This window comes from Osmia bicornis, chromosome 10 (assembly GCF_907164935.1).
Source record: "Osmia bicornis bicornis chromosome 10, iOsmBic2.1, whole genome shotgun sequence".
Lineage (NCBI taxonomy): Eukaryota > Metazoa > Arthropoda > Insecta > Hymenoptera > Megachilidae > Osmia > Osmia bicornis.
This window is the reverse complement of record NC_060225.1, coordinates 10,286,501-10,310,452: the sequence shown is the minus strand read 5'-3', so window position 1 is coordinate 10,310,452 and position 23,952 is coordinate 10,286,501. Positions and strand designations below refer to the sequence as shown.

At 33.9% G+C, this 23,952-nt stretch overlaps 9 protein-coding genes across 19 annotated transcripts; 7 read left to right on the top strand and 2 right to left on the bottom strand.

Moving 5' to 3' along the window:
- Positions 1-18: 18 nt before the first annotated feature.
- Positions 19-3,219, bottom strand: LOC114873336 (sodium-dependent nutrient amino acid transporter 1-like). The gene is made up of 10 exons (XM_029181562.2): positions 3,072-3,219; positions 2,413-2,496; positions 2,074-2,347; positions 1,797-2,013; positions 1,349-1,720; positions 906-1,272; positions 729-828; positions 478-654; positions 305-402; positions 19-230 (listed from the first exon to the last, which is right to left on the bottom strand). Exons 1-10 carry the CDS (start codon positions 3,084-3,086, stop codon positions 84-86), a joined length of 1,851 nt encoding a protein of 616 aa, XP_029037395.2. The 5' UTR covers positions 3,087-3,219; the 3' UTR covers positions 19-83.
- Positions 3,220-3,815: 596 nt separating this feature from the next.
- On the bottom strand, positions 3,816-7,477 carry LOC114873354 (sodium-dependent nutrient amino acid transporter 1-like). 7 transcript variants are annotated; one of them, XM_029181601.2, is made up of 10 exons: positions 7,271-7,477; positions 6,287-6,527; positions 6,072-6,212; positions 5,745-5,985; positions 5,426-5,669; positions 4,978-5,352; positions 4,539-4,905; positions 4,189-4,465; positions 4,030-4,124; positions 3,816-3,972 (listed from the first exon to the last, which is right to left on the bottom strand). In XM_029181601.2, exons 2-10 carry the CDS (start codon positions 6,311-6,313, stop codon positions 3,835-3,837), a joined length of 1,905 nt encoding a protein of 634 aa, XP_029037434.1. In that variant the 5' UTR covers positions 6,314-6,527; positions 7,271-7,477; the 3' UTR covers positions 3,816-3,834. The 7 variants fall into 7 exon arrangements, with proteins under 7 accessions (XP_029037434.1, XP_029037430.1, XP_029037429.1 ...); XM_029181597.2 differs by lacking the exon at positions 7,271-7,477 and adding an exon at positions 7,201-7,218 and having other exon boundaries at positions 6,287-6,788; XM_029181596.2 differs by lacking the exon at positions 7,271-7,477 and adding an exon at positions 6,994-7,192 and having other exon boundaries at positions 6,287-6,897.
- Positions 7,478-7,719: 242 nt separating this feature from the next.
- On the top strand, positions 7,720-9,988 carry LOC114873457. The gene is made up of 3 exons (XM_029181813.2): positions 7,720-8,649; positions 8,738-8,949; positions 9,039-9,988. Exons 1-3 carry the CDS (start codon positions 8,557-8,559, stop codon positions 9,358-9,360), a joined length of 627 nt encoding a protein of 208 aa, XP_029037646.1. The 5' UTR covers positions 7,720-8,556; the 3' UTR covers positions 9,361-9,988.
- A 749-nt stretch (positions 9,989-10,737) lies between these two features.
- On the top strand, positions 10,738-11,112 carry LOC114873360 (intraflagellar transport protein 46 homolog). Its single transcript, XM_029181608.1, has one exon. The coding sequence runs from the start codon at positions 10,738-10,740 to the stop codon at positions 11,110-11,112; it is 375 nt and encodes a 124-aa protein (XP_029037441.1).
- A 52-nt stretch (positions 11,113-11,164) lies between these two features.
- LOC114873452 (H(+)/Cl(-) exchange transporter 7) lies at positions 11,165-15,662 on the top strand. Its single transcript, XM_029181806.2, has 13 exons — positions 11,165-11,701; positions 11,778-12,166; positions 12,350-12,478; positions 12,687-12,885; positions 12,964-13,217; positions 13,302-13,479; positions 13,551-14,075; positions 14,139-14,308; positions 14,380-14,559; positions 14,628-14,837; positions 14,908-15,153; positions 15,229-15,309; positions 15,380-15,662. The coding sequence occupies exons 2-13, from the start codon at positions 12,008-12,010 to the stop codon at positions 15,479-15,481; spliced, it is 2,433 nt and encodes an 810-aa protein (XP_029037639.1). The 5' UTR covers positions 11,165-11,701; positions 11,778-12,007; the 3' UTR covers positions 15,482-15,662.
- A 69-nt stretch (positions 15,663-15,731) lies between these two features.
- LOC114873458 (cyclin-dependent kinase 2-associated protein 1-like) lies at positions 15,732-17,209 on the top strand. Of its 3 annotated transcripts, none has more exons than XM_046287624.1 (3): positions 15,732-15,824; positions 15,947-16,169; positions 16,276-17,209. In XM_046287624.1, the coding sequence occupies exon 3, from the start codon at positions 16,589-16,591 to the stop codon at positions 17,087-17,089; it is 501 nt and encodes a 166-aa protein (XP_046143580.1). In that variant the 5' UTR covers positions 15,732-15,824; positions 15,947-16,169; positions 16,276-16,588; the 3' UTR covers positions 17,090-17,209. The 3 variants fall into 3 exon arrangements, with proteins under 3 accessions (XP_046143580.1, XP_029037648.1, XP_046143579.1); XM_029181815.2 differs by having other exon boundaries at positions 16,263-17,209; XM_046287623.1 differs by having other exon boundaries at positions 15,947-17,209.
- On the top strand, positions 17,123-20,640 carry LOC114873453 (protein PELPK1-like). 2 transcript variants are annotated; one of them, XM_029181807.2, is made up of 2 exons: positions 17,123-18,000; positions 18,434-20,640. In XM_029181807.2, the coding sequence occupies exon 2, from the start codon at positions 18,648-18,650 to the stop codon at positions 19,911-19,913; it is 1,266 nt and encodes a 421-aa protein (XP_029037640.1). In that variant the 5' UTR covers positions 17,123-18,000; positions 18,434-18,647; the 3' UTR covers positions 19,914-20,640. The 2 variants fall into 2 exon arrangements, with proteins under 2 accessions (XP_029037640.1, XP_029037641.1); XM_029181808.2 differs by lacking the exon at positions 17,123-18,000 and adding an exon at positions 18,030-18,356.
- Positions 20,641-20,736: 96 nt separating this feature from the next.
- Positions 20,737-22,110, top strand: LOC114873461 (cyclin-dependent kinase 2-associated protein 1-like). Of its 2 annotated transcripts, none has more exons than XM_029181819.2 (2): positions 20,737-20,913; positions 21,170-22,110. In XM_029181819.2, the coding sequence occupies exon 2, from the start codon at positions 21,184-21,186 to the stop codon at positions 21,460-21,462; it is 279 nt and encodes a 92-aa protein (XP_029037652.1). In that variant the 5' UTR covers positions 20,737-20,913; positions 21,170-21,183; the 3' UTR covers positions 21,463-22,110. The 2 variants fall into 2 exon arrangements, with proteins under 2 accessions (XP_029037652.1, XP_029037651.1); XM_029181818.2 differs by having other exon boundaries at positions 21,150-22,110.
- On the top strand, positions 21,307-23,880 carry LOC114873454 (diphthine methyltransferase). The gene is made up of 4 exons (XM_029181809.2): positions 21,307-21,394; positions 22,595-23,207; positions 23,276-23,411; positions 23,486-23,880. Exons 1-4 carry the CDS (start codon positions 21,356-21,358, stop codon positions 23,847-23,849), a joined length of 1,152 nt encoding a protein of 383 aa, XP_029037642.1. The 5' UTR covers positions 21,307-21,355; the 3' UTR covers positions 23,850-23,880.
- Positions 23,881-23,952: the final 72 nt, after the last annotated feature.

The window sequence follows — 23,952 nt, the reverse complement described above, 5'->3', positions numbered from 1 at the left end:
AAAAAATGTGTACAAAAGTAGATGAAATATTTTATTGATAACAATTGAAGATACATTTATTTCATCAATTTTACTGCTACTATTTAATTATCTCCGATTAACATAGCAATGATTCTTGATCTTTTATCGTTCGAATTCATCCTTGCTATCCTCTTTGAATCCTTAAAGTCCTTCCATTCTTTGTGTTTTATTGGATCTTTTGGACCCCAGTCAGGATCTGGTTTTAACATCTAAAACACGGAGAAGTAAAATTTTATTAAATATATTAATAAATGTGTATATATGTAGTTTAGCAATAACTTACATCTAAACAAGATTCACTTTTTTCCTGTTTCAATCTGCCAACAATGATCCAAATAGGAAGTTGTATCACTCCCAGTATCAAAATCAACCAACCAGCGACTAGAAAATTCAGAAAACTCTTATTTAAACAGAAATACGCTGCAAAGTGTTTATAAAAAATATTTCGTAATATACCGTAAGCGGAAGTTGGATAATATTCATCCTTGTAGGTGATAGGTCTCAACTCTGATAAAAAATAGATTAGAATTGAGAAGAGAGAGAGAGGAGTTAAGAAACCCCAGCATAATCTCCAATAAAATGATGGTCTGGAACCGACCATGAATTCAGTGTCATCCAAAAAATTATCAACACCTGCAAAAATGAAAACAATTGCTAAAAATCTGTCTGAATAAGAAATGAGGACGGGTGAATGTTGAATGATTTACCGTACACCCAAGAAATAGCAATCACTTCAAAGGAAGCTAAGAAAACGATGATGAACGTTCCACCAAAATAATCCACCAGATTTAATATGTACTGTCCTCCCTGTACATCAATTTATAAATTTTCTAAATTACACTATATTACTTAGCTGTACCGTGGATATATGAAATTATACTCACTCTAGTACAATAAACGATTCCAACCAGGAAGCCAGCACAGGAAACACCGCCAGCGACCTTCCAATCAGGAAGTTGAGGAAATTTGTCTTTGATGATGCTACTAATGACTCCAGCAAAGGCAACAGTGGTACCGATTCCTAATATGAACATCATCAAGAAGAAGAGTACAGCAAATAATTGTGGTACCACCGTGAACTTTGCAAGTGCTTCCGGATAAGAAATGAAAGCGAGTCCTGTTCCTGCGCGCACCACGGTGCTAATGTCTTCTTTTCCTGATTCGTGAGCAAGATTACCCAGGATACCAAAGATGGTAGTTCCGGCTATGAGACTGGTACACAGGTCCAGAGTAGTTACCAATGTACAGTCTCTGGAAGGTTTGTCTTTTATAATATTACTGGGTTAAATATTTAACTGCATCCTATTGTTAAATATTTTTAAATTACCTTAACACATTATGGTTGAAGTTATTGTAAGAGGAATACATGATAACAGCTCCAAAACATACACCAAGAGAGAAGAACGACTGAGTGACAGCAGCATACCAGACTGAAGGATCAAAAATCTTTTCCCAGGTTGGTTTGAACAGGAATATTATACCATCCGCGGCTCCTTCTAACGTCACTGCTCTTATTAACAGGCTTATCATGATCACGTATGGAAACAGAGCCAGAAAGTAGGCAGCTTTACCACTGCTTTTCACTCCGTTTCTCAGCACTATGAATACAAAGAACCAACTAGCCAGGAGCGATGAGACTAGCTTCCAAGATGGATCTCCTAATCCTTCTAGTATTCCAACTTCATTGAGAACCACTTTGCTGAAATAGAAGAGAGATAATTTATTCCTTAAAGAAATTTATATTGTATCCAGGTGTAATATTGTTTCGTACCTACCGAAAATACAGTTCAGCTGAACTACTTTTACTGACATTTACTATTTCTGTATTAGAGGAGGTACTGTCGAAGCAAGCGTCACCCCATTCTTTCCAACAAAAAGACCATGGCAGAACTGATTGAAAGCTTGCTATTAGATAGTACATTGTCAATGCCATGAGTGAACAATAGTAAGTGACCACTAAAAACACGGATACGGTAACACCATAACCAATCCCTGAAACGATGAAGGTAATCAATGGAAGGAATACTGTGTATTGTAGAAGTAGCATCGTACCTTTGAAGGCAGGAGACACAGACCAAACTTCGATGCAAGATCTACTGCTAAACTGCCCCAAGATCATTTCCATATAGTAAATAGGTTTACCAATTATAAAGAGAACAATGATATAAGGTATTAGGAATGCACCACCTCCGTTTTGGTAGGCAGTATATGGGAACCTCCAAACGTTACCAAGACCAACAGAGAATGCTACACAGGACATCAGAAACTCCAAGTTGCTACCCCATTGAGCCCTCTCGTTTCCTTCTTCAATTTTAGCAGCCAGCGACTGAAGAATGGAAAGAATGAGTAAATTTTATGCTAAATTAATTATCCATTTATATTAAAGCTTACTCCATTTTCAATTGGTCTCTCGTTGCCTGATGAAATAGACAGTCTGTACGTTCCTTGCACACCTTCGTTGTTCATAAAATCATTCTATAGACAAAAACATGTGTGTAAACTACAACGGTGCATGCACCTTATTATCCAATCATTTACACGTGACGACTAAAGTACTAAGCGAGTAGAATTACTGCACCGTTTACGTAAAGGGAAATTATGATATATCAAAGAATGTTGCATTCGACGTCGTGTGAACCACAATTATGTATAATTGCTGTGAGATCGTATTTTGCTGCCACAAAGGAAGAATCTGAGTTCCCATCGGTCTTTAAATGGAAATAACAGCCAAGATAAGGAAGAAAAAATGAAGATATTTTTTTAATCCTTTTTCATTGTTTATTTTGTTATTACTATAGAATTATTGATTAGTTTAATATAAATTACTGAAGAAATTGATGTGATCAAGAAGTCTGAAAATTGGACAACGTTCTTACTATAATAAGATAAAGAAATGAGATCTTAATGCAATTTTACAGCTGCAATTTAGATTAGATGCATGACATTTAAAGTGACAAGCTTATGAATTTATATAATGTACATCCTTATTTATTGTTATGAAATGTTAAATAGAAATTGTTATTTCTTTTAAATTATAGATAAGTACGAACCTTCGTTTGACCCATGATAGATGGTGCACAGGATTAATGGGATTTCAATTCTTTCCTTGATCTTTGCAAGGCAACAGCTTTTGGAAGACTGATCAACGACTTTGTTCATTCGCAGCTGGCTAGATCAGTAGTGAATGCTGTGAGAAATCTTGTCACCATTATATTACCATCTTCCCAGTAACATTGTTTACTTTATCTATCTTCTTTTTTATATCATCAACATCTTGATATCTTCATTCTTTCAGAAGAAAAAATGAATGGAGATAAAAATAAGGATTCTAATGAAAAAATACTCTTCAATCATAAATTGATCCACTAGTCACTAGTGGAAACACGAAAACGATTGCGCTCGGTCTTGGATTTTAAAAGAAACGGTACTATTCGTGTGTTGAATAATCGATACAAAAATCTGCTTCAGTTTTGTATTCACTTTCTATTTAGAACCGTATTGCGTTCAGAAAGAATTCATTTAATCGTTCTCCTTGCAATGCGATTTGTTAATTCTAATTAGAGTAGCGCTTTCAAGCGTGACCGATGCAAGGGGGTAACAGGTTTACCTTTGTCGATCGAAGGTCGTTTCTTTCGAAAAATTGCGCTTTTCTCTTTATCTTCAAGGACGTTCGAAAGTAATTGAATTATGTTCTTTACGAAACATTTCATTCAAGACTTTCGAGATATAGATTATATTGTTCTGTTTTATTAAGGAAGAAATGTGGGAGGATTTTATTAAATCACACCATTGTATACAGACAGGAGTTGTTTTTTATTTGAAAAAAGTCTGGACAAAGCCACCTCGATGTTGGAAATTCTTTTCAGCTATGAACTCCTTCCATTTCAGCCGAATTTTAGGATCGCTGGGTCCCCACTTATTCTCATCGGGCCTAAATGCTGCTTTAATAGTCTATGAAATAAAAAGTAAATTAACATTAGAATCATGAATTTAATAGAAAATACTCACTTCTATCAAGGATGATGATCGTTTCTCTATTAATTTCTGCAAAATGCAACCAAGGATTGCTAAGACTCCCAGGGACAGTAAGAACCAGCCAATACCTATGAATGTTTGTTAATCAAATGATTAATCTTTAATTTTTCAGATAACAATTGTATCACTTACCATAAGCATATGTGGGAAACATTAATCCATCATAAGTAGGTGGTGCATAAGTGGCGATCGTGTAAATTAAAATAATAATCATCGATACAGGCGTGATGAAAGCCCAACAGAGTCTCCAGTAGAAGGAGGGTCTCGACCGCAGCATGAACTCTATATCATTGAGAAAATTCGACAGACCATAGATCCAGAAAATAGTTACCATCTCTAATACACCCACTATTATCGCCACAAACGTGCCACCATAATAATCTACCAGTGTTATGAACCACTGACCACCCTGGAACAATTGAAATTAATTTAACACTTCCGTATGTTTCCATTTACATTGTGTTTCATTTGACAGGGCTCACAGGAGTGACGTAAACGAGGCTAACGAAGAACCCGAAAACCGACACCATCAGCACCAACTTCCAGTGATTCACTTTTGGAAAATGATCACAGAGGATGCTGAAGACGGCACCGCAAAGAGCCACTGCGCTTCCAACGCCAAGGACGAACATCATCACGAAGAAGAGAACAGCAAACAGTTGGGGAACCAATTTGAATCTAGACAATGCTTCTGGATAAGAAATGAATGCTAGTCCGGTACCTCCACGGACCACTGTTGATATGTCTTCGGTGCCTATCTCGTGGGCTAAATTTCCTAGAATACCGAAAATCGTGCAACCTGCTATCAGACTTGTAAACGTGTCCAAAGTGGTCACTATCATGACATCCCTAAAATTAATCAACATCTGTAAGAATAGCAGGTTTGAAAAATACTACACATAATGCACTGAAGAGTCTTACCTGGTAACGTTGTGCCCAAAATTACTGTAGGATGAGTAAGTAAGGATGGGACCAAAGCAAACTGACAAGGAGAAGAAACATTGGGTAATTGCTGCATACCACACAGTGGGTTGCCACAATTTGTCCCATTTCGGAGTGACTAGGAATAGAATCCCATCGACAGCACCATCCAAAGTCACTGCTCTAAATAACAGAGCAATCATAACGATATAAGGAAATATTGCTAGGAAATATACTGCTTTTCCAGTGCTTTTTATTCCTCTGCAAAGCACGATGAATATCGTCATCCAGCTTAAGAAAAGACAGATGGTGAGTTGCCAGGAAGGAGTACCAATTCCATCCTCGATGGAGTCATACTCGTTCAGAACGATCTTCCTGTAAGACGATATAAATATTGAGGATTGAAGCAGAGGAAGAAGAAATTCGAACGAAGTGAAAGGCTGCAAACCTAAAGTATAATTCTGCGGAGCTACGAAGGGTACCGTTATCGTTATCAAGCAACTTCGCGCTCTTGCTTACGTTGTTGTCCTTCGAAACAGCGTCTACGCATTGACCCTGCCATTCTTCTCGACAATAGGACCAAGGTAGTTCAGATTGGAAACTTGCTACTAGATAGTATAACGTCAAACCCATTAGAGCGCAATAATAAGACACTACGCAGATTGCTGCAAATGCTTGTCCATATCCTAGACCTAGGATAACAATAATAATTGGAGTATAGCACTTTGTGCATGAAATAGTACTGAATAATCTGCAACTAAAATTACCTTTCATTGCAGGTACCATGTTCCATGTTTTTGCGCATGATTTGTTGGTGAATTGACCGAGAAGACCTTCCAAAAAATAGAAAGGTTTGCCGACGAATAATAAAATTATGATGTAAGGTATCAGAAAAGCGCCACCTCCATTCTCATAGGCAGTGAATGGAAATCTCCATACGTTTCCAAGACCCACAGAAGTGGCAATGCATGCCATTAAAAATTGTAGTCCTCCACCCCATTCTGCTCTCTATAGAAGAAATTTAAGAAATGAAAAATTACGAATTATGACTCAAGGTAATTTGCGTATATTCTTCAAAGAAAAAGTTGACATACTGCTGGTTTGTTTTCTGAAGGTACTTTCTGCTGAGCATCGGGCTTCTCCAATGATTTCTCAACATCGGAAAAATTATTTTCCTTTTGTTCAAGATGAATATCTTCCATCTGGAAAGCCTCGTTTGTGAAGCCATTTTGCTTCTGGAAATTTTAATTGATAAATCGAAAGCTCTAATTGATTCTTCATTTTCATTACATTGTTTTAAATATCTTACATAAATTCCATTCTCTAACTTCTCCATCTCTGTTTAACAATTTCAGAATACTGCTGCAAAAGATTTCACTTCATTTAAAGTTTCTTCTGCGAATGTTCTCCAAAGAATTGCACTTTCACATTAATATCCCTTGCATCAAGAAACACTCGTATATGGACGTGTAAAAAACCATCACAGAACTTCTTCCTGTTGTTCAAATAACGGTGCTTCCAAAAGACTACGTTCAGCTTGGTGCATCATTCTAAAGGTACATCACTTCAGTATCTTATATTTAATTTTCACCACATTCTATAAACTTAATCTCACATTTTATAGTAAGTATTACACCAGTATAATATGAAACAGAATTGAAGAAAAGAAGTTATAATTTAAACAGGAAAAAGTATACTATGCCGCAGAAATTGATGAATTCTCCAACAATGATTCTAGAAGCTACTACCATGGATTGTTCTTTTTTTTTACTAAGCTTATTGTTAATTGATGGAAGTAGGAGACCGACTACCTGTTCCAGAGACGTACTTCTGCAAAATACAGCTCGGTTTAAACGCGTACTCCGATTAGATACGACTCGCCTAGACGTTGTCCCCCCAATTCATCTCAGTTCTGTTAAGCTGTATTAGATCGTACGATACAACACGTGTCGTTAATTTCGATAGTTTTTTTTTACTAAGCTTATTGTTAGTTGATGGAAGTAGGATATCGACTACCTGTTCGAGAGATGTACTTTTGCAAAATATAGCTCGGTTTAAACACGTAGTCCGATTAGATACGATTCACCTAGACGTTGTCCCCCTAATTCATATCGGCTCTATTAAGCTGTATTAGATCGTACGATACAACACGTGTCGTTAATTTCGGAAGATTTTTTTTTTACTAAGCTTATTGTTAGTTGATGGAAGTAGGATACCGACTACCTGTTCCAGAGACGTACTTCTGCAAAATACAGCTCGGTTTAAACGCGTACTCCGATTAGATACGACTCACCTAGACGTTGTCCTCCTAATTCTGTTAAGCTGTATTATATCATACGATACAACACGTGTCGTTAATTTCGAAAGGTATTCTCTTGGACAAGCAGGATCATTTTAACAATTTTCTTCTCATACTTGCAATTCATGATAATCACTATACTTCTTCCTCGAAGATAGTCAAGATAGTCATTGTCAGATAGATACTCGAATAACTTATGTAATTGTTTCTGTATAAATTTGCATTTATACCCGTAATTTATAGGTGGGTAAGTTTGCAGGATTTATTAATTAAATTTTCTTTAATATTTTATTACAACGGAAATATAAAACGGATACAAGTTGAACACTGTTGTTTGTTATTTAATAAACTTTATTGACAATAAATAAGTGTAATTCAACGATCATTCGTTTCAACGTCAATCGCAAGGAAAGCTTGTGTCTTTGATAAAACAATCGCGTAATCAAGCCGTTCCTTTATCAGCGTGGATCAAAAAGAATAGGTCAAGATTGTAAAACCATAAAAGTACGTGGATTAAAGTAAATTATCGTTAATATCGTTAAAAATATTTTTCTGTTACAGACAGTTAAAAAAGAAGCGCAAGTCTTAAGGTCTCTGAAGATCCAACAAAGAAAATTGAATAAAACCATTCGCTTTGGATTTCATAATATAAAAACAATGAATTGTTAGTAAAAAAAGTAAAAAGGTATGGAAACGACACGGTGTATCTCTGTTGTAATCTGGTTTATGAAACACGTGGAAAGGATGCATGATATACAGCTGTCTGCTTTCTGATATGCCATAAACCTGAATTGACATTAAGGATTAACGTGGAACGATGAGATATTTTCTGATTAACATGAAATTTCTACATCGTCCAAGGTGTCGGTATTGCAATGTTGGATCAGTAAAATTGTGCGAAACGGGAAAATGGATTTCTCTTTGCGTCACTCGGCAAACACGCGGTACCAGATTAAAGGATTAGCGTTTAAACCGCCTGCACCAGTTAAACGATTCGTGCGAGGAATATTGAAACAACTTTGTAGAAAAATTATAATGATTATTCCAAATTTCTACAGCTCGTCATCAAAATACTGACAATGAGAGTTATTGTATTTTTTCCTTCTAGATCCCCATAAATACATATTTTCATATAATGATAACAAATGAAGACGAATGGTTAATCGCGAAGCGTTTGTCAAATTCTGGGCAATCGACAGAACAACGTGAGATTTTTCGGCAAAAGATGGATTAACAAATTTCCACCATACGCGTTTGTAATTTGGATCGAGAGGATCGTGATGATCAGTCAATGGCGATCGATAATGGACAATCTGAGCGACATTTACTATCTCGTGCAGTTGATTGTCCGTCAAGTTTTCATCTACTTACGAGTATGACTACATGATTAACCTTCTCGTTATCTAATTACCATTGAATTACGTTATCTTGGTATTTGAGATTCTTTTGTATTCTTTCCAGGACTTGATTCTACAGAAATTCTTCTGGATCGCCGCAATCAACGATGACTTCGACGCTTCGGACACGAGATTTCGTGGTTTAACGTTTAGGAATTTAACAGCTGATATTGTAGCATTTTCCGTCCTCTGTAGCGTGCTATTCATCCTTGTAATGTTTGCATCGAAATGCGAAAAGGACTGTCGACAACTTTACGCTTCTGCCGGTATAGAAACGTTAGTTTTACTTTTCTTTATCTGCAAAATATCCAATTGTTCTGTATAAAAATTGAGACGAGTATTTATTAGAAATTTGTTATTAGCAGAGTGACTGCAGGTCTGTCAGAAAATCCTTACTGTGTTTCGAGCACGAGTTCAACAAACTGCTTCCACGCTTGCGGCGACTCGATCTGCACACGTGGACGAATTCCAAAAAGGAACTTCTCCGACGAGGACGTAATCAGAGTTCGATCAGCCAAGAAGAGAACTACGACCATCCCGAAAAGATCAATCTTTGGTTTAAATAGTATTCAACCGCAAAATTGTCAGAGCACCCAAACGATGGAGAGGATATATCAGAAGAGCAGTCAGAAATGGCTTATCAGAAAAACCAGGAGCGGTCAAATTTATGGAAAATATCCTGTATAGGAATTATGCCTCGAGACAAAACTAATATCTATTAGTCTAAACATTTCAAGAAGAGATATTGCTGTAACACGTCTCGGTTGTTTCAACGTTACAGATAAATAATTAACGACAGTTTAAACGTTATCAGACATAAGTTGTTAGAAACGTGAGCGAGCATAAGTGTCTCAATTTTTCCAAAATTATTTAATTTGATTGTCTTGTTGTTTAACAACCTTGTTGATAGATGACTCGTCTACTTTTACACACATTCGTTTCGTATCGTTTATTTTTATTGTAGGAAAATTTTGAAATTGATGAAATTTATTTACACGATTTTTATGAATCGTTTTGTTTCGATGAAATTTTGTTTTCACTTTTGTGACTGTATTGATCATTTTATTTAGTACTATGATGTTCAGTATTTAAGCTCAGTATTGATTAATATTTTTCTACGAATAAAGTTGATTAATTTACAATCGGAAGTTGACTCGTTTTGAAGATATTAAAGATATTATAGAAATATAAATTATTTTCAGCATATACAGGCCGAGCCTGCGCTCATCGACCCTCCAAGAAACCATAGAAACAGTAAAGCTATGAAAATCAAAACAATCATCCATTGCAGTATACTGTTTTAAGAATTCTAGGAATGATCAACTATGGACAGAAAAGATAGCAGCGACGAAGAGGAGGCACATATTTCAGCGTTTACAAAATTTGATGAGAGCATAGAGGTGCGTAATGCCGAAGAGATACAAAGTCCTGTGAGTCACAGACCTTCAAGTTCCAAGAGACCTAGACCGACCCGTAGGACTGAAAGTCGCGATGCTATGGGGATCAATTCACCACGTGAAAAATTGGACTTCAGAAGGTACTATATACGTATGTACATAATTCAAGTGCAATATTGTTCAACTATTATCATTTTTCAAAGGTACTCTGACAATGAGAATAGCTTTGGGAAGTCAATGGGAATCAACAGTGATCCATCTGACAGTGAAGAAAGCGACGATGATGATATAGAGGGGACCATTAATGCACAGCCTGTTGAAATTTATAATCCAAAAGATTTTGAGGATTTGGAGGTATCCATAGAAGTGAAGGAACTGTTTCAGAACATAATGAGGTACCTTCTGTGGCCAGTTAGTATACCTCTTCAAAATCAACAAAATAGTTAATAACTTTATCTCTTGTAGGTACACGCCACAGAAGATAGAGCTGAATTACAAACTCATCCCCTTTATTCCCGACTATATTCCAGCAGTGGGTGATATCGACGCCTTCCTGAAGATTCCACGACCCGATGGAACGGAGGATAAAATAGGTTTAACCGTCTTGGACGAACCCTGCACCAATCAGTCGGACCCAGCCGTCTTGCACCTGCAGCTACGTAGCTACATGAAGAGCGCAGGTGCAGCAAGGCAGACAGTGATCAAAAGGATCGAAGATGCAGAGAAAAATGGTAAATCAATCGACAAATGGATCGAGGATATGAATCAGCTTTATAGAAGCAAGCATCCACCGGCTGTTCACATAACAAAACCAATGCCTGACATTGATTCTTTGCTTCAACAATGGCCAACCGAAGTAGAGGAGAAGCTGAACGAAGCTGAATTGGATTTCACCCAGCTCGATTGTGAATTACCCGAGTTGATCGATGTCATTTGTAATTTACTTGATATTCCTTCTGATGAAGAAACGAGACTGGAAGCCCTTCATACACTCTTCACTCTTTATTTGGAAGTTAGAAATGCTAAAGCCCAGAAATATTAAAAGACACGTTTCTTTCAGAAACATCTCAAAAGTTTTCCTTATACTGTCACGTTTTCAGAGGAAGGTTACGAGACATTAGATAGGTAAATCATCTATCTGCAGAATAAAGTGTGTAGTTTAGTGAACAATGTAGCGAATACGTAACAGTATTTATGTAACGACCTAAATGTCATAAAAAGCCACTGATATTATTGACTAGGAAATGTTTATACATTCATAACATTCCTAGATAATATAATCAGAGGCTACTGACAGTTTAAGGACGGGTTTAGTGATTAACACGACATCATATAAAAAAAAATATTTTATTGTAACATTATCATCAATTATATAATTTGTATGAGTTTCGCAATAGATGGGGATCAAGAAGAAATATTTATAATCTTGTGTATTGTCGTGCATAAAGTAATTATGTGATTTCTTGTTGATTGATTTAATTAAATTCAATCATTTTTTAATTTTATATTAAAAATCACGTACTATTGTACCAACTGCAATTGGTATTTTATCGCAACGCTTTTGCTGATTTTACCATTCACTGTCAGATGGCACTAAATGTACCATTTTCAAAGCGCGCATTAATATAAAGGTAAATAACATAAAAATAATTCTGGCACAATATTTTCAGCTTTAAAAATTTATTAATATGATATCTTATTTTTCAGGACATGAAATTCCCAAATCATGCGACACTGAATGCATTGTGTGAGTGATCTATCCTATATCGTTCCCGGTTATCATAGTATACATATATTACTCACGAGGTTACGAATGAGTGTTTCTTTTCCTCGTGTTCAGTATGTGGTAACAGCGATCTATGGCGAAGTTAGATTAAATAATGATTTGATTGTTTTCAATCGTTAAAATATGATTTGAGTGACAGTAAATCATAAAAATGACAACTTCGCCAAGGCATGTAAACGTGTTAATTAACAGTAGCATCGATGACAGTGTCGATAGCTGCATTGACAACGAAGACGACCAAGAAAAGCTGTTGAAACCGAGAAATAATTTTGCGTCATATTCGAACGAGGATATCAATGTTAGATTTCGGGTAAGAAGAATGTTATTATTTGATAATGAATTGCGTTGGTGTCTTTGTTTCATCAAATGACCTAACCCATTTGACACCTGTCATCTCTCGTACACCTTTTGTTATTCCATTCTTAAAATAACAATTAACAGAAATTGAACCGTACTATTTGTGTTTAATAATTTGCCTTTGCATTTTTGACAGAATGTTTCCTATAATCGTGGCGGTACATCCTCGCAAAGTATTACAGAGACAGTTTCTAATAACCCAAGGAGGTTTAATACGGAAGAGATAACTCCTGGAGCTACTAATTTTTTATCTACAAACTATGAGGTAACTTATTCTTCCCATGCGTAAATGTATGGCTTTAATTTCTTGGAGCATTCATTTCTTATTGTTTATAGATTATATTTATCTTCATTTCGGTGGAATTACATTAGTCATCATGAATGTTATTTTATCTTATCTTAAAAGTAATTAGGTTTTCATACATGTATGACACATGGTATTTATCTTCATTTTTGGTTTTTCTTTTGTTAAGAGTTTAGATTATGATCCCTGTGAGAATCACCTTCTTCAAGATGAAGAACGAAAAAAAGGATATAAATTTGTAGTTAGAAAAAATTTTGCCAGATGGTTTATTTTCTTATTGATAGGTATTTGCACAGCGCTTATAGCAGGCTTTATTGATATGTCTATAGAAGAATTAACAGGCTTGAAATACGGTTTTCTCAAAACATGTATCCTTTGACAACAGATATACGAATGTATGAAATCTGTATACGCGCGTAGTTATTGTTCCTTATTAAAAACAACAGATGTAGATCAGTGTGTGGAAAACAACTGTTTATGGCTACCATATCTGATATGGTTAGCCCTAAATTTTGCTCCCGTTTTAATAGGTGCTATTTTAGTTGCTTATGTGGAACCTGTTGCTGCTGGCAGTGGCATTCCACAAGTGAAATGTTATTTAAATGGAATTAAAGTACCTAGAGTTGTACGCATTAAAACATTGGCAGTAAAAACAATTGGAGTAATTTGTACTGTAGTGGGGGGTCTAGCTGGTGGAAAAGTAAATATTATTTATTATTCTTTTCGTTATCGTACATTACTAATGGCAAAAAATATTTTAGTATAGAATGAAATACATTTGTAGGAAGGGCCCATGATACATGCTGGAGCTGTTGTAGCAGCAGGAATATCGCAGGGAAAAAGCACTACCTTTAGGAAAGACTTTAAAATATTTAAATACTTTAGAGAGGATCATGAAAAACGAGACTTCGTATCGGGAGGTGCAGCATCTGGAGTATCTGCTGCATTTGGAGCGCCAATTGGTGAGGAAATATTAATCGTCAATTGATAATTAGTATCGATAATACTAATTAGCGTATTCAAAATGTTTCAGGAGGAGTATTATTTAGTATTGAAGAGGGAACTAGTTTCTTTAATCAGAGTCTTACATGGAGAACATTTTTTGCTAGCATGATTACAACATTTACTTTGAATATTATCCTCAGCACGTATCATGGACGACCCGGTGACCTTTCTTATCCGGGCTTGCTAAATCTTGGAAAATTTGAAACAATACCGTATCAGATTTATGAAATTCCTCTGTTTATGATAATGGGAACGATAGGTGGAGTTTTAGGCTCTGCTTGGAATCATCTGAACTATAAGATTTCTTGTTTTCGCTTGAAATACATGAAAAAGAAATGGTTGAAAGTCGTGGAAGCTCTTTCCGTAGCCGCATTAAGCGCGACAATGGGATTCATTATGATTTATTTCATAAATGATTGTAAACCGTTAGGAAAAGATCCCACTAAATTTCCCATTAAGATGTATTGTAACGAAGGTGAATACAACGCGGTTGCAGCTTTGTGGTTTCAAACACCAGAAAGTAGTGTACGATCTTTGTTTCACGATCCGAAAGGTATGTTATTCGTGTACAAAAAGAAAGTAATCTACATATATTTCATCGATGTTCCTTTTATAGGTTCTCATAATGATCTAACTTTAGCAGTTTTTGTGGTCTTATATTTCTTTCTGGCTGTTGCTACATTTGGTCTATCTATGTCCAGTGGACTTTTTATACCATCTCTTCTGATTGGCTCGGCTTGGGGAAGATTAATTGGATCAGGCCTTACAAGAGTTTTTCCGAATTGCGTAAGAACGCAATTAAAAAGTAAAACATGACGTATAAAAAATATAATATAAAATATTGTACATTATTGCAGGTTGTTTTGGATCCAGGAAAATATGCTTTATTAGGTGCAGCTGCTCAATTGGGAGGAGTAGTTAGAATGACAATAAGTTTAACTGCTATACTAATAGAAGCCACCCAAGGCATATCTTTCGGTTTACCAGTTATAATAGTTCTTATTATGGCTAAATGGGTTGGAGATTTTTTCAACGAGGCATGTCATGTCTTTGCCTTCAAATTTTAGAATGTCTACATATTATATCAATAGCATTTCTTTTTCAGGGAATTTATGATATTCATACACAGATGGCCGGGATTCCCATATTAGCATGGGAAGCACCACCATTATCAAACAACATATATGCCAGTGAAATAATGAGTCATCCAGTAGTGACTCTGAAAACAGTAGAAAATGTGGGGCATATACTGGAACTTCTTAAATGTGTAACATTCAATGGATTTCCTGTAGTTGATCCCCCTAGTAGCGATCAGGTAACAACTGTCGCAACTATCCTGAAAATTGTACACTTTTATTCTGTTCTAACAATGTTTTTTATTGTAGACTGAAATAGACTCTTATGGACGATTTCGTGGTCTGATCTTGCGTTCTCAACTGATAGTGTTATTGCAAAATAAAATTTTTAACGAGTACGCAGAATATTGGGAAAAAAATTTGAGTATTAAAATGTTTAGGAAAGAATACCCTAGGTATCCGACAATTGAACAAGTGACCGTGCTCGATGAAGAAAAAACTTACATGATTGATTTAAGACCTTTCATGAATCCTTCTCCTTATACATTACAACATGTTTGTAACATATTATTATTCTATTCATTAATTAAAAATTTTCATATAAATTATATAAATTATTTATACTTTCAGTCTGCAACACTGCCACGAACGTTTAGACTTTTTAGAGCTTTAGGCCTTCGTCATTTAACGGTGGTAAATGATACAAATGAGGTATTTCTGATTGAAGTATTTTACAGCATACTGCAATACACAACGATATTACATGTATACTTATTTTTAGGTGATTGGGATTATTACTCGAAAAGATGTAGCCAGATTTAGAATATGGAAACATACAGGAAGGATGGGATTAGATGAACTTTTAATTACTAATAAAATTTAATTTTTACTTTTTTATATATAAATATTCAACGATAATTCATTTAACATATTGATGAGATATTACATATGTACATATATTATAGCTGCATACAAACATACGCAGTCTTGATATTACAAAAATTAAAAGAGATTAAAGTATTAGAAAGAATACAAAGTGAAATTAACCAAAGAAGTGGAATGTACATAGTATTAATTAATTATTTACAAACAATTGCCAGCCTAACCATGACCATAATTTAAAAAATAGATATACTGGAAGAATCACTAATAATAAAAGGAAATAATATTCGTATGATGAAATGTACATATTAATCTTCTGATCATGTGGACTGGATTCCTCTGTTGTAAGTGTCTCTAGCAAATGTGATGTAGAACCTTTCTATACAATCTGTAACATGAAAAAGTATTTTATTATTGAAAGAAATCTGATATGTATTTTGCTTGATTTTTATTTATTTATCTGTAGGTTTATCGAAGTAATTGAATTGATTAACACGGAAATCAGTTTTTCTAAAATATACATCACGCAAATACATTTCAAAATAAGGTACACACTATTTAAATATGTTACTCTATGCATTTTAAGCGTTAAATACATTTTATAAGCATACGCTGATTTATAAAATAAATGTATCTATACGTTTTGATGTCATTTTATTTGACTATACGTCTATATTACATTAACCAAGGTAAGAACTAAACAAAGTGCTTTATTATTGAAAAGTACATCGATAATTACAAGAACCGAAGATACAAGAAATGCCGCCAATTAATTATTGTAGCTTACTATTTTAGGAATGAATCACCTTGAGATAATAATACATACAAAGCAGAAGACAGATATCTTGTTCTAATGTTCAATAAACCAAGATTGGTTTTTTCGCAAATCTATACCAGTAAAAAGAATTCAATACCCGAAGTTTTTGTGCGCGTACGTCATTTTCAAAGATATTTGTCGAAATTTAACATAGGTAACAACAAAAGTTTTTCACGTGACTCGTAAATTTACCAACACCGATACATCATTTCTGTGATTAGTTTTTAAATTAAACGCAATTGACACATGCGTGTATATCGATAAAAGGAAAATAATTTTGAAGTAGTTGAAATGAACGATTACAAGTGGAACAGGTATAAAATGAACAAACAATCAAATTCAGCTAAGGAAAGAAGAAGAACCACATCTAGATCTGTAACAAAACCTTATGAAACAGAAGAGGAAGCTACAATTAGAAGATTACATGATGCACAAAGAATGGCAAGATTCAGAGCTAGGAAGAGGAAAGCTTTAGAAACCAAGGCACTTGAAACAGGAAATGAGTTTTCTCAAATCTCTGAATTGAAGAGAAGCATTACATTTAAAAATGTTGATTCTATTATTACTGTACCTAACATTACACAATTTCAAAGTAATTTTTGTACAGGGAATCCATCTTCCCAACAAAGTAAATATTCTGAATTATTAAAGGTCATCCAAGAACTAGGAAAAGATATTAGATTAACATATGCTGGTAGTAAAATTTCAGCAGAAAGAATGAAGATAGGTATCATAAAAGCTAGAATACTGATAAAAGAATGTTTGTTGGAAACAGAAATGAACTCACGGTAATAGCACACAATTTATAATTATAAATTATATTCTATTTGTTAGAAGATCCTTAATAGTTAACTTGTTTTTATGATTACATGATATATTTCAATATAACAATAAAATTCTAATTATCAATGAGACAGTATTTTACAAAATATCGTGGCTCAAGCATTCATTGAAAATACAGATCTTGATAAGTTTACTCTGTCTCACCTTGTCTAAAAAAAATCGAAGAAAATTTGTCAAAACTTTCTCGTTCCTTAAAGAATACTGTCCTAAGAAAGTTTACCGTGGGTTGACTTATTTCCAAAAAACGATCCACTTAGGAAAGAAAAAGAAAAAAAAATCACCCTCAATAAAATTGGTAAGGTAACGGTATCTTCGAAACCATCTTTCCAGTTCTTTAGCAATGTCATGTATTTAAGACGTAGTTGGTTCGGTCAATTGTTTTGCGGTTGCTCAGGTCGTACACCTGTCCGTCGTGAAGTTGCAGACGGGAGTAGGAAGGGGTTATGGTCAATAAACGCAACCACGTCACACGCAGCCTATCGGCGACCCCGCTTGGCCCCTTAAAGTGGCTCCGAACGAAAATCTTACATGTCGGCCGATATTGCTTTTGTGCGTTTGTCTGCAGGATATCTTAAGAAAAATCGAAGTAATTTTTCTACGAATGCCGTCATTGGATGTGTTTCATCGTAAAGAAGATACGGATGTAAAATGAGATCAGTTTGTGCCACGATTTAGCTTTACGGAGGGTTAATCGTCCGTTTCAGTGAACTGACCGAATTGCGTCCGCCATTGTTGTGATTGGTGAACGTTCCAGAGAAGACGGCGTTCTTATATTGTCGCGCATGCGCACATTGTACTACTTGACGACGCTCTTCTTTCGAATTTTGGAAGACACGCACACACAAAGCAACGTAATACAGGTAACTGCATACGCACACGCATGTATACGTATATGATTTCGAAAACAGTATTCGCCACTTGATTTTTGCGCACGTGCTATGGAATTTTTTGAGTTCGCTACCCGCGTCTTTTTAGACATTGGAAATTGAATTAATTTGCATGTTTTTTTTGCTTTCTGCTATGAAGAAAGCGGTTACGGTATTTTTTAAGCGAGAGATCGTCAGGTTCATGTCCTTTTGTTACAAGTGCAAACAAGTTTTAGTCATTCCTCATAATAATCTTTATTAATAAAAAATTGTTATGTGCTGATAGTCGAAATATTTTGTAGTTAAATCATCTTTTATTAAGTATAAAACGATGACAATAATTATTACATGTAAATGAATGTTTTTAAATTCCATAAAACATTCCAATCAGGACAATTTTAACCAACATTATGATTTTGTGTTACAGGTAATGTCTGAGATACAAAAATAACGTGAACATTTATATACAAAAAAGTATGTAAGAAAAATTAATAAATACCAAGTAGGAGACCAGAGAATTAGCTACATTTAACCAAAAACGTATGAATAAAATATATTTTGTGAAAAGTTTGGTATTTGAAGATTACAAAAATGACATTGTATATAGTTGATTGTATCTATGCTGTGCATAATTGCATGTTATGCCTAAGGCTAAGAAGAAACCTTACCTTAAAAAGGTAAGGGAAATGCGAGAATATAGACGGCAAAAATTAAGAAGAGAAACAGAAGAAGAACGCGCCATTAGATTAAACAGTGCTGCAGAGAGAATGAAGAACGCTAGAGCCAAAGAAACAGAGGAGCAGGCAGCAATAAGAAGAATGCAGGAAGCTCAACGTATGGCTAGGCATCGTGCTAAAAAGAAGCGTTGTCTGGATGAAAACTTAGCAAGGGAAATTTCAAAAATTGCTGAACTTTCAAAGATGCCTGATGCAGCAACGATAGCTCAGATGTCAGAAATGAATATGACTAAAATTTCTGCTGAGCTTAAACAAATGATGGAGAGAGGAAAGGTACCAGAACATATAGTTCAAATGGCTCAGCTTGCTGAATTCAGTAAGATGACTGAATTGAATAAAATGTCTCAGGATATGGCCAAAAGATATGAAATGGAAAAAATGGCAGAATATGCCAAGACAACAGAATATATGAAGATGCAAGAAATTGCAAAGATGTCTGAAATTGCTAAAATGAATGAGATGGTGAAACTGTCAGAAATGGCAAAATATAATGATATCACAAAAATAAATGAAATTGCTAAAATGAATGAGATGATGAAGATGTCTCAAATGGCAAAGATTAATGAAGTTCAAAGGATGAATGAAATAGCTAAATTAAATGAAATGGTAAAAATGACAGAGATGGCTAAATATAACAACGACATCACAAAATTAAACGAAATCGCACAAATCAATGAGATGGCTAAGGAAATTGCAAAAATGAATGAAAAGACAAAGATGAATGAGATGATTAAAATGGCAAACATACAGAATGACATCACAAAAATGCCTGAATATTCGAAAATGGCAGAAATGGCAAAATTAACAGAACTGGCTAAATTGAATGAGATAACGATAACGAAGTTAAACGACCCACCACCACCGAAGGTACCAGAAATTCCTCGAATTCCTGAACCTGTGATTACAGTGCCAAATCCAAGAAATTTGCAAAATGTTCAAACTGTTCAAGTAGCGCAGGCAAGCCCATCCAGTACAATAAACTTCCCTACTGTGCCTGGACAGGGTAAATATGCTCAGTTATTGGTTATTATTGAGGAACTTGGAAGAGACATTCGTCTTTCGTATGCTGGAAGTCGTAGCGCGGCTGAACGCCTTAAAATGGGTATTCAGCATGCTAGAATTCTTGTAAGAGAATGTTTATTGGAAACGGAACATAACGCGCGGCAATGATCTGCCGGCATACTTAGTGACTAGATTTTTAGTCGATTATTTTACAGGATAATGCTATGTACATTGTATGAAGTACAGCAATATATTTTAAAGGGAGTGTCTTAGCATCCACAAAAATGTGCTTGTGTATGTAGCATTTATTATTTCATATTTTATATGACCAATTGTAAGTTTCTTAAAATAAATCTAAGCAGCGAGTATTTTTAAACCATAAAGAGATCAGGATAATAGTAGTTTTGTAACTTCATATCAATTTTCGTATCAACTGAACTGACTTGAAACGTGCATTTTTGTGGACGCCTAAAAGAAAATTAATCATTTGATAGTGCATAATATTGAATATGAATAAATGAAAAAGACAACAGGATTGTTTCCATCGTTTTCTTTTTTGTTTTTTTTTTCTTTTTTTGTTCTGTTAATTAGAGAGGACTATCTTTATTTTATAGATAGATACAAAACATGGAGGAGTGATACTTTCTTGTTAAGTTATCGAGATTAGCAAATAGAAAAATTAATATTAGGGAGGGACAGTTTGTACAAGAGCTTTCATTTATATTTTCTAAGAGAAATGTATTACATTTTTGGTTGAAACTATGGGTACCTAGTAATTACAGCATACATGCAGGAGGAGATTGATCAAACAAAATGTACCTATGGAAAGTATAATCCTCGAATATAACTGACTACAAGGTATATCTAAATAAAAAAAAAAGGCAATTTTCTATAACATCTTGTATTGATTTCATACCCTTGAGTGTTTATCTGTAATCAATTCAAAAATTGGCGCTCGTGTATACTTAGTTCCTACGTATTCCGTTAGAGCGCTGTACACATTTCCGGTATATTTTTGTATCCGAATGGCAGGAGAGGAAAGTGGAAGCCGATGAGTTTGCTAGGCTAGTTTTAATTTGTAGTTTATTATATTTAACTTTTATTTGTACTTACTTATTTATTTATTATATAAAATATACATTCAAGGTTTATTAACGTATTGTTGAAGGTAAGTTTTATCAAATAACAGCAGTTTAATAGAAGGTTATGAATTCTTTCTTGTGTGTGGTGAAAATTGTTTTCTAAAGTTCCAATGATTTTTATGTATTTTCATATATAGATTAACCTATGTTCTGATAAGAAAAGTATTCGTCAGTACTTTTATGGCATGTAATTGATATATTCATTGAATAATAAAACTTTAGTTCTTTATAATTTAGATTTTCTTCCTACATTATTTATTAGGATATTTATTTAAAAAAAAGAAAAGAATTAGAAGATGGAAGAGGAACGAGGAAATGTAGAAGTACCAACAAAGGTCACAGAGCCATTACTAAGTGTACCAAATCCAAGAGCCCTACAACAGACTGTTTCTTCTGTACCTGGCCAGTCAAAATATATACAGCTGCTTAATGTCATAGAAGAACTTGGTCACGAGGTTCGACCTACCTATGCTGGCAGTCGTACTTCTGCTGAAAAAATCAAGCGTGGTATTGTACACGCACGTATTCTAGTCAGGGAATGTTTGGTTGAAACTGAAAAAAGTGCTCGTCAATGAGATAGACATTTTCAATGATTTTATATATGACCATAGACTCAGAAAGTACTTAACCATAAATAGGAATCAAAAGCTCAAGCATATTTTCTTTTTTAAACAAAAGTAGATATTAGATAAAAGAACTATAGTAACAACTAATCTACCTCAAACTCATATTAGAATACATATAAAATGTAATAAAATTATTCATTAACAATCATTGAAAGATATATTCCTATGATATTTTTTTGTAAGAGCCATCGTCGTATCATTCATCATTGCATATTTATTCTATAACTTAATGAATTATTTATTGATTATTATACTACCAAAGAATATAATGAAAATAACCATTAGGTGCCATAATTTATTGAAATATGATTAGTATTATATGAGTCAGTATATGTTTTATATTGTTTTAATGATAACTACAGTCAGTCATTAATGCAGTGTATCAGATGATGCATTCCATTAATTTTAAAAGTTTAGTATTTTTCAGTACTGAACCAAATGTGCTTAAGAAAACTAATAGTACAAATTTACTTCCGAAATACAATGAAAATGTATATGAAATGACAAAATGCAAGTCATTTATAACCAGTAAAAGTATTAACATGTCATAGTATATAGTAATTGTAAGGCATACATAAATATATATTTAAGTAATTACATGTTATAGAAATATTTAAAGTGAGATAATCAAAAAGTTCCTATAATGTTTAAATGATCTTTTGCTCAGAAATACATGCATTTACAAGTTACTATTTTTAAGCAAAAGTTAAACAATGGTCGTGTCTTGTTCCTAAAGATAATATGATCTCAATGATAAACTTTGACCAAGAAGTACAATTTATATATGACTATACAATTCAGCATGAAATATAAATATTTATTAAACATTTTTACAAATACATATTTGAATACATTTTTTTTTTATTAACAATATTAAACACACTTTGAAGTATTTATTTATATTTAATCAATTATAAACTTGTAGTGATTTGAAAATTGTATGTCATATAATTTCTATTGTAACATTTGTAATTTCAAATAAAGATTTTTGTGTGTAAATCCTATAACGTCCTTTTCAAAATAATAACAGTTTTTATGTTTTATAGAATTTCACACATTAGAATTTAATTTCTTGTTACAGATTAATAATTCAGCTATGTTCCATACATTGGATAATTTTGATACCGAATTCTCTGCCGACTCTATTGAATGGTGTCCAATAGATCCTTTCAAAGATACATTTGTGTGTGGAACATATCAGTTAATGAAAGATGGCGAATTAAAGTCTGATGAATCAATATCATCAAAACGTTTAGGAAGAATCTATATGTTTCAAGTTAAGACCACTGGATGTTTAGAATTATTACAACAGCTAGAAGTACCTGCTGTATTAGACATGAAATGGGCACATGTTACGTGTCAGACTAAAATTTTTCTTGGTGTTGTAAATTCCTTAGGATACCTGCAGATTTATGAACTTAAAAACGATAAGGAGAAGGTTTTACAGTTATTAATAGAAGAAAAAGTAGCAAATGAAAATGAAGTTCTTGCATTATCTTTAGATTGGTGTACAGGAAGATTTACAAACAATAATGAATTAGTTCCAAAAATAGTAGTTAGCGATTCTAAAGGTTTTATATCATTATTTCAAATAATTGAAAACAAACTAAATAAAATTAATTCATGGCCTGCACACGAATTTGAAGCTTGGATTACAGCTTTTGATTACTGGGACACAAATGTGATATATACTGGTATGAAAAATTATACACAAATTTTTATTCAAACAACTAAACATTTTGTAATAATCATTACATTTAAGGCGGTGATGACTGTAAATTTCAACGTTTTGATACAAGAATAGGATATTATCCTTCTACTTCAAACAGAGTTCATGGTACTGGAGTTACAAGCCTTCATAGTAATGCAACAAAGGAATATTTGTTATCAAGTGGAAGGTGCTGTATCGAAAAAACAAAACAATTTAAAGATAAAGATTTCCATTATTATTGATAGTCTCGTAATGTTTCAGTTACGATGAAATCCTAAGATTATGGGATACAAGAAACTTGAAACGACCTATTTCGGAAATTAATCTTGGCGGGGGTATCTGGCGTTTAAAATGGGATCCTTTTGTACAAAAATATTTACTCGCAGCATGTATGTACGGTGGATTTAGAATAGTCGACTGTGAAAAATCAGAATCTCCGTCCATTATTGGCGAGTACAACGAGCATAAAAGCATAGCATACGGATGCGATTGGTGTTTTTTAAATAGCAAGAAAATTGGAGAACAAATAATTGAAACAGAAGCTAAAAACATTTATTTAATTGGTACGTGTTCCTTCTATGATCATGCTTTAAAATTATGTTCATTCCATTTGGAGGAGGATTAAAGGAATTCTTAATAAATGGAAACAATTAAAATGGGGTAATTTTATTAAAATATATATTATTTATTTTATTTTGAACATTTAAATATAACATTTGTTTGTTATG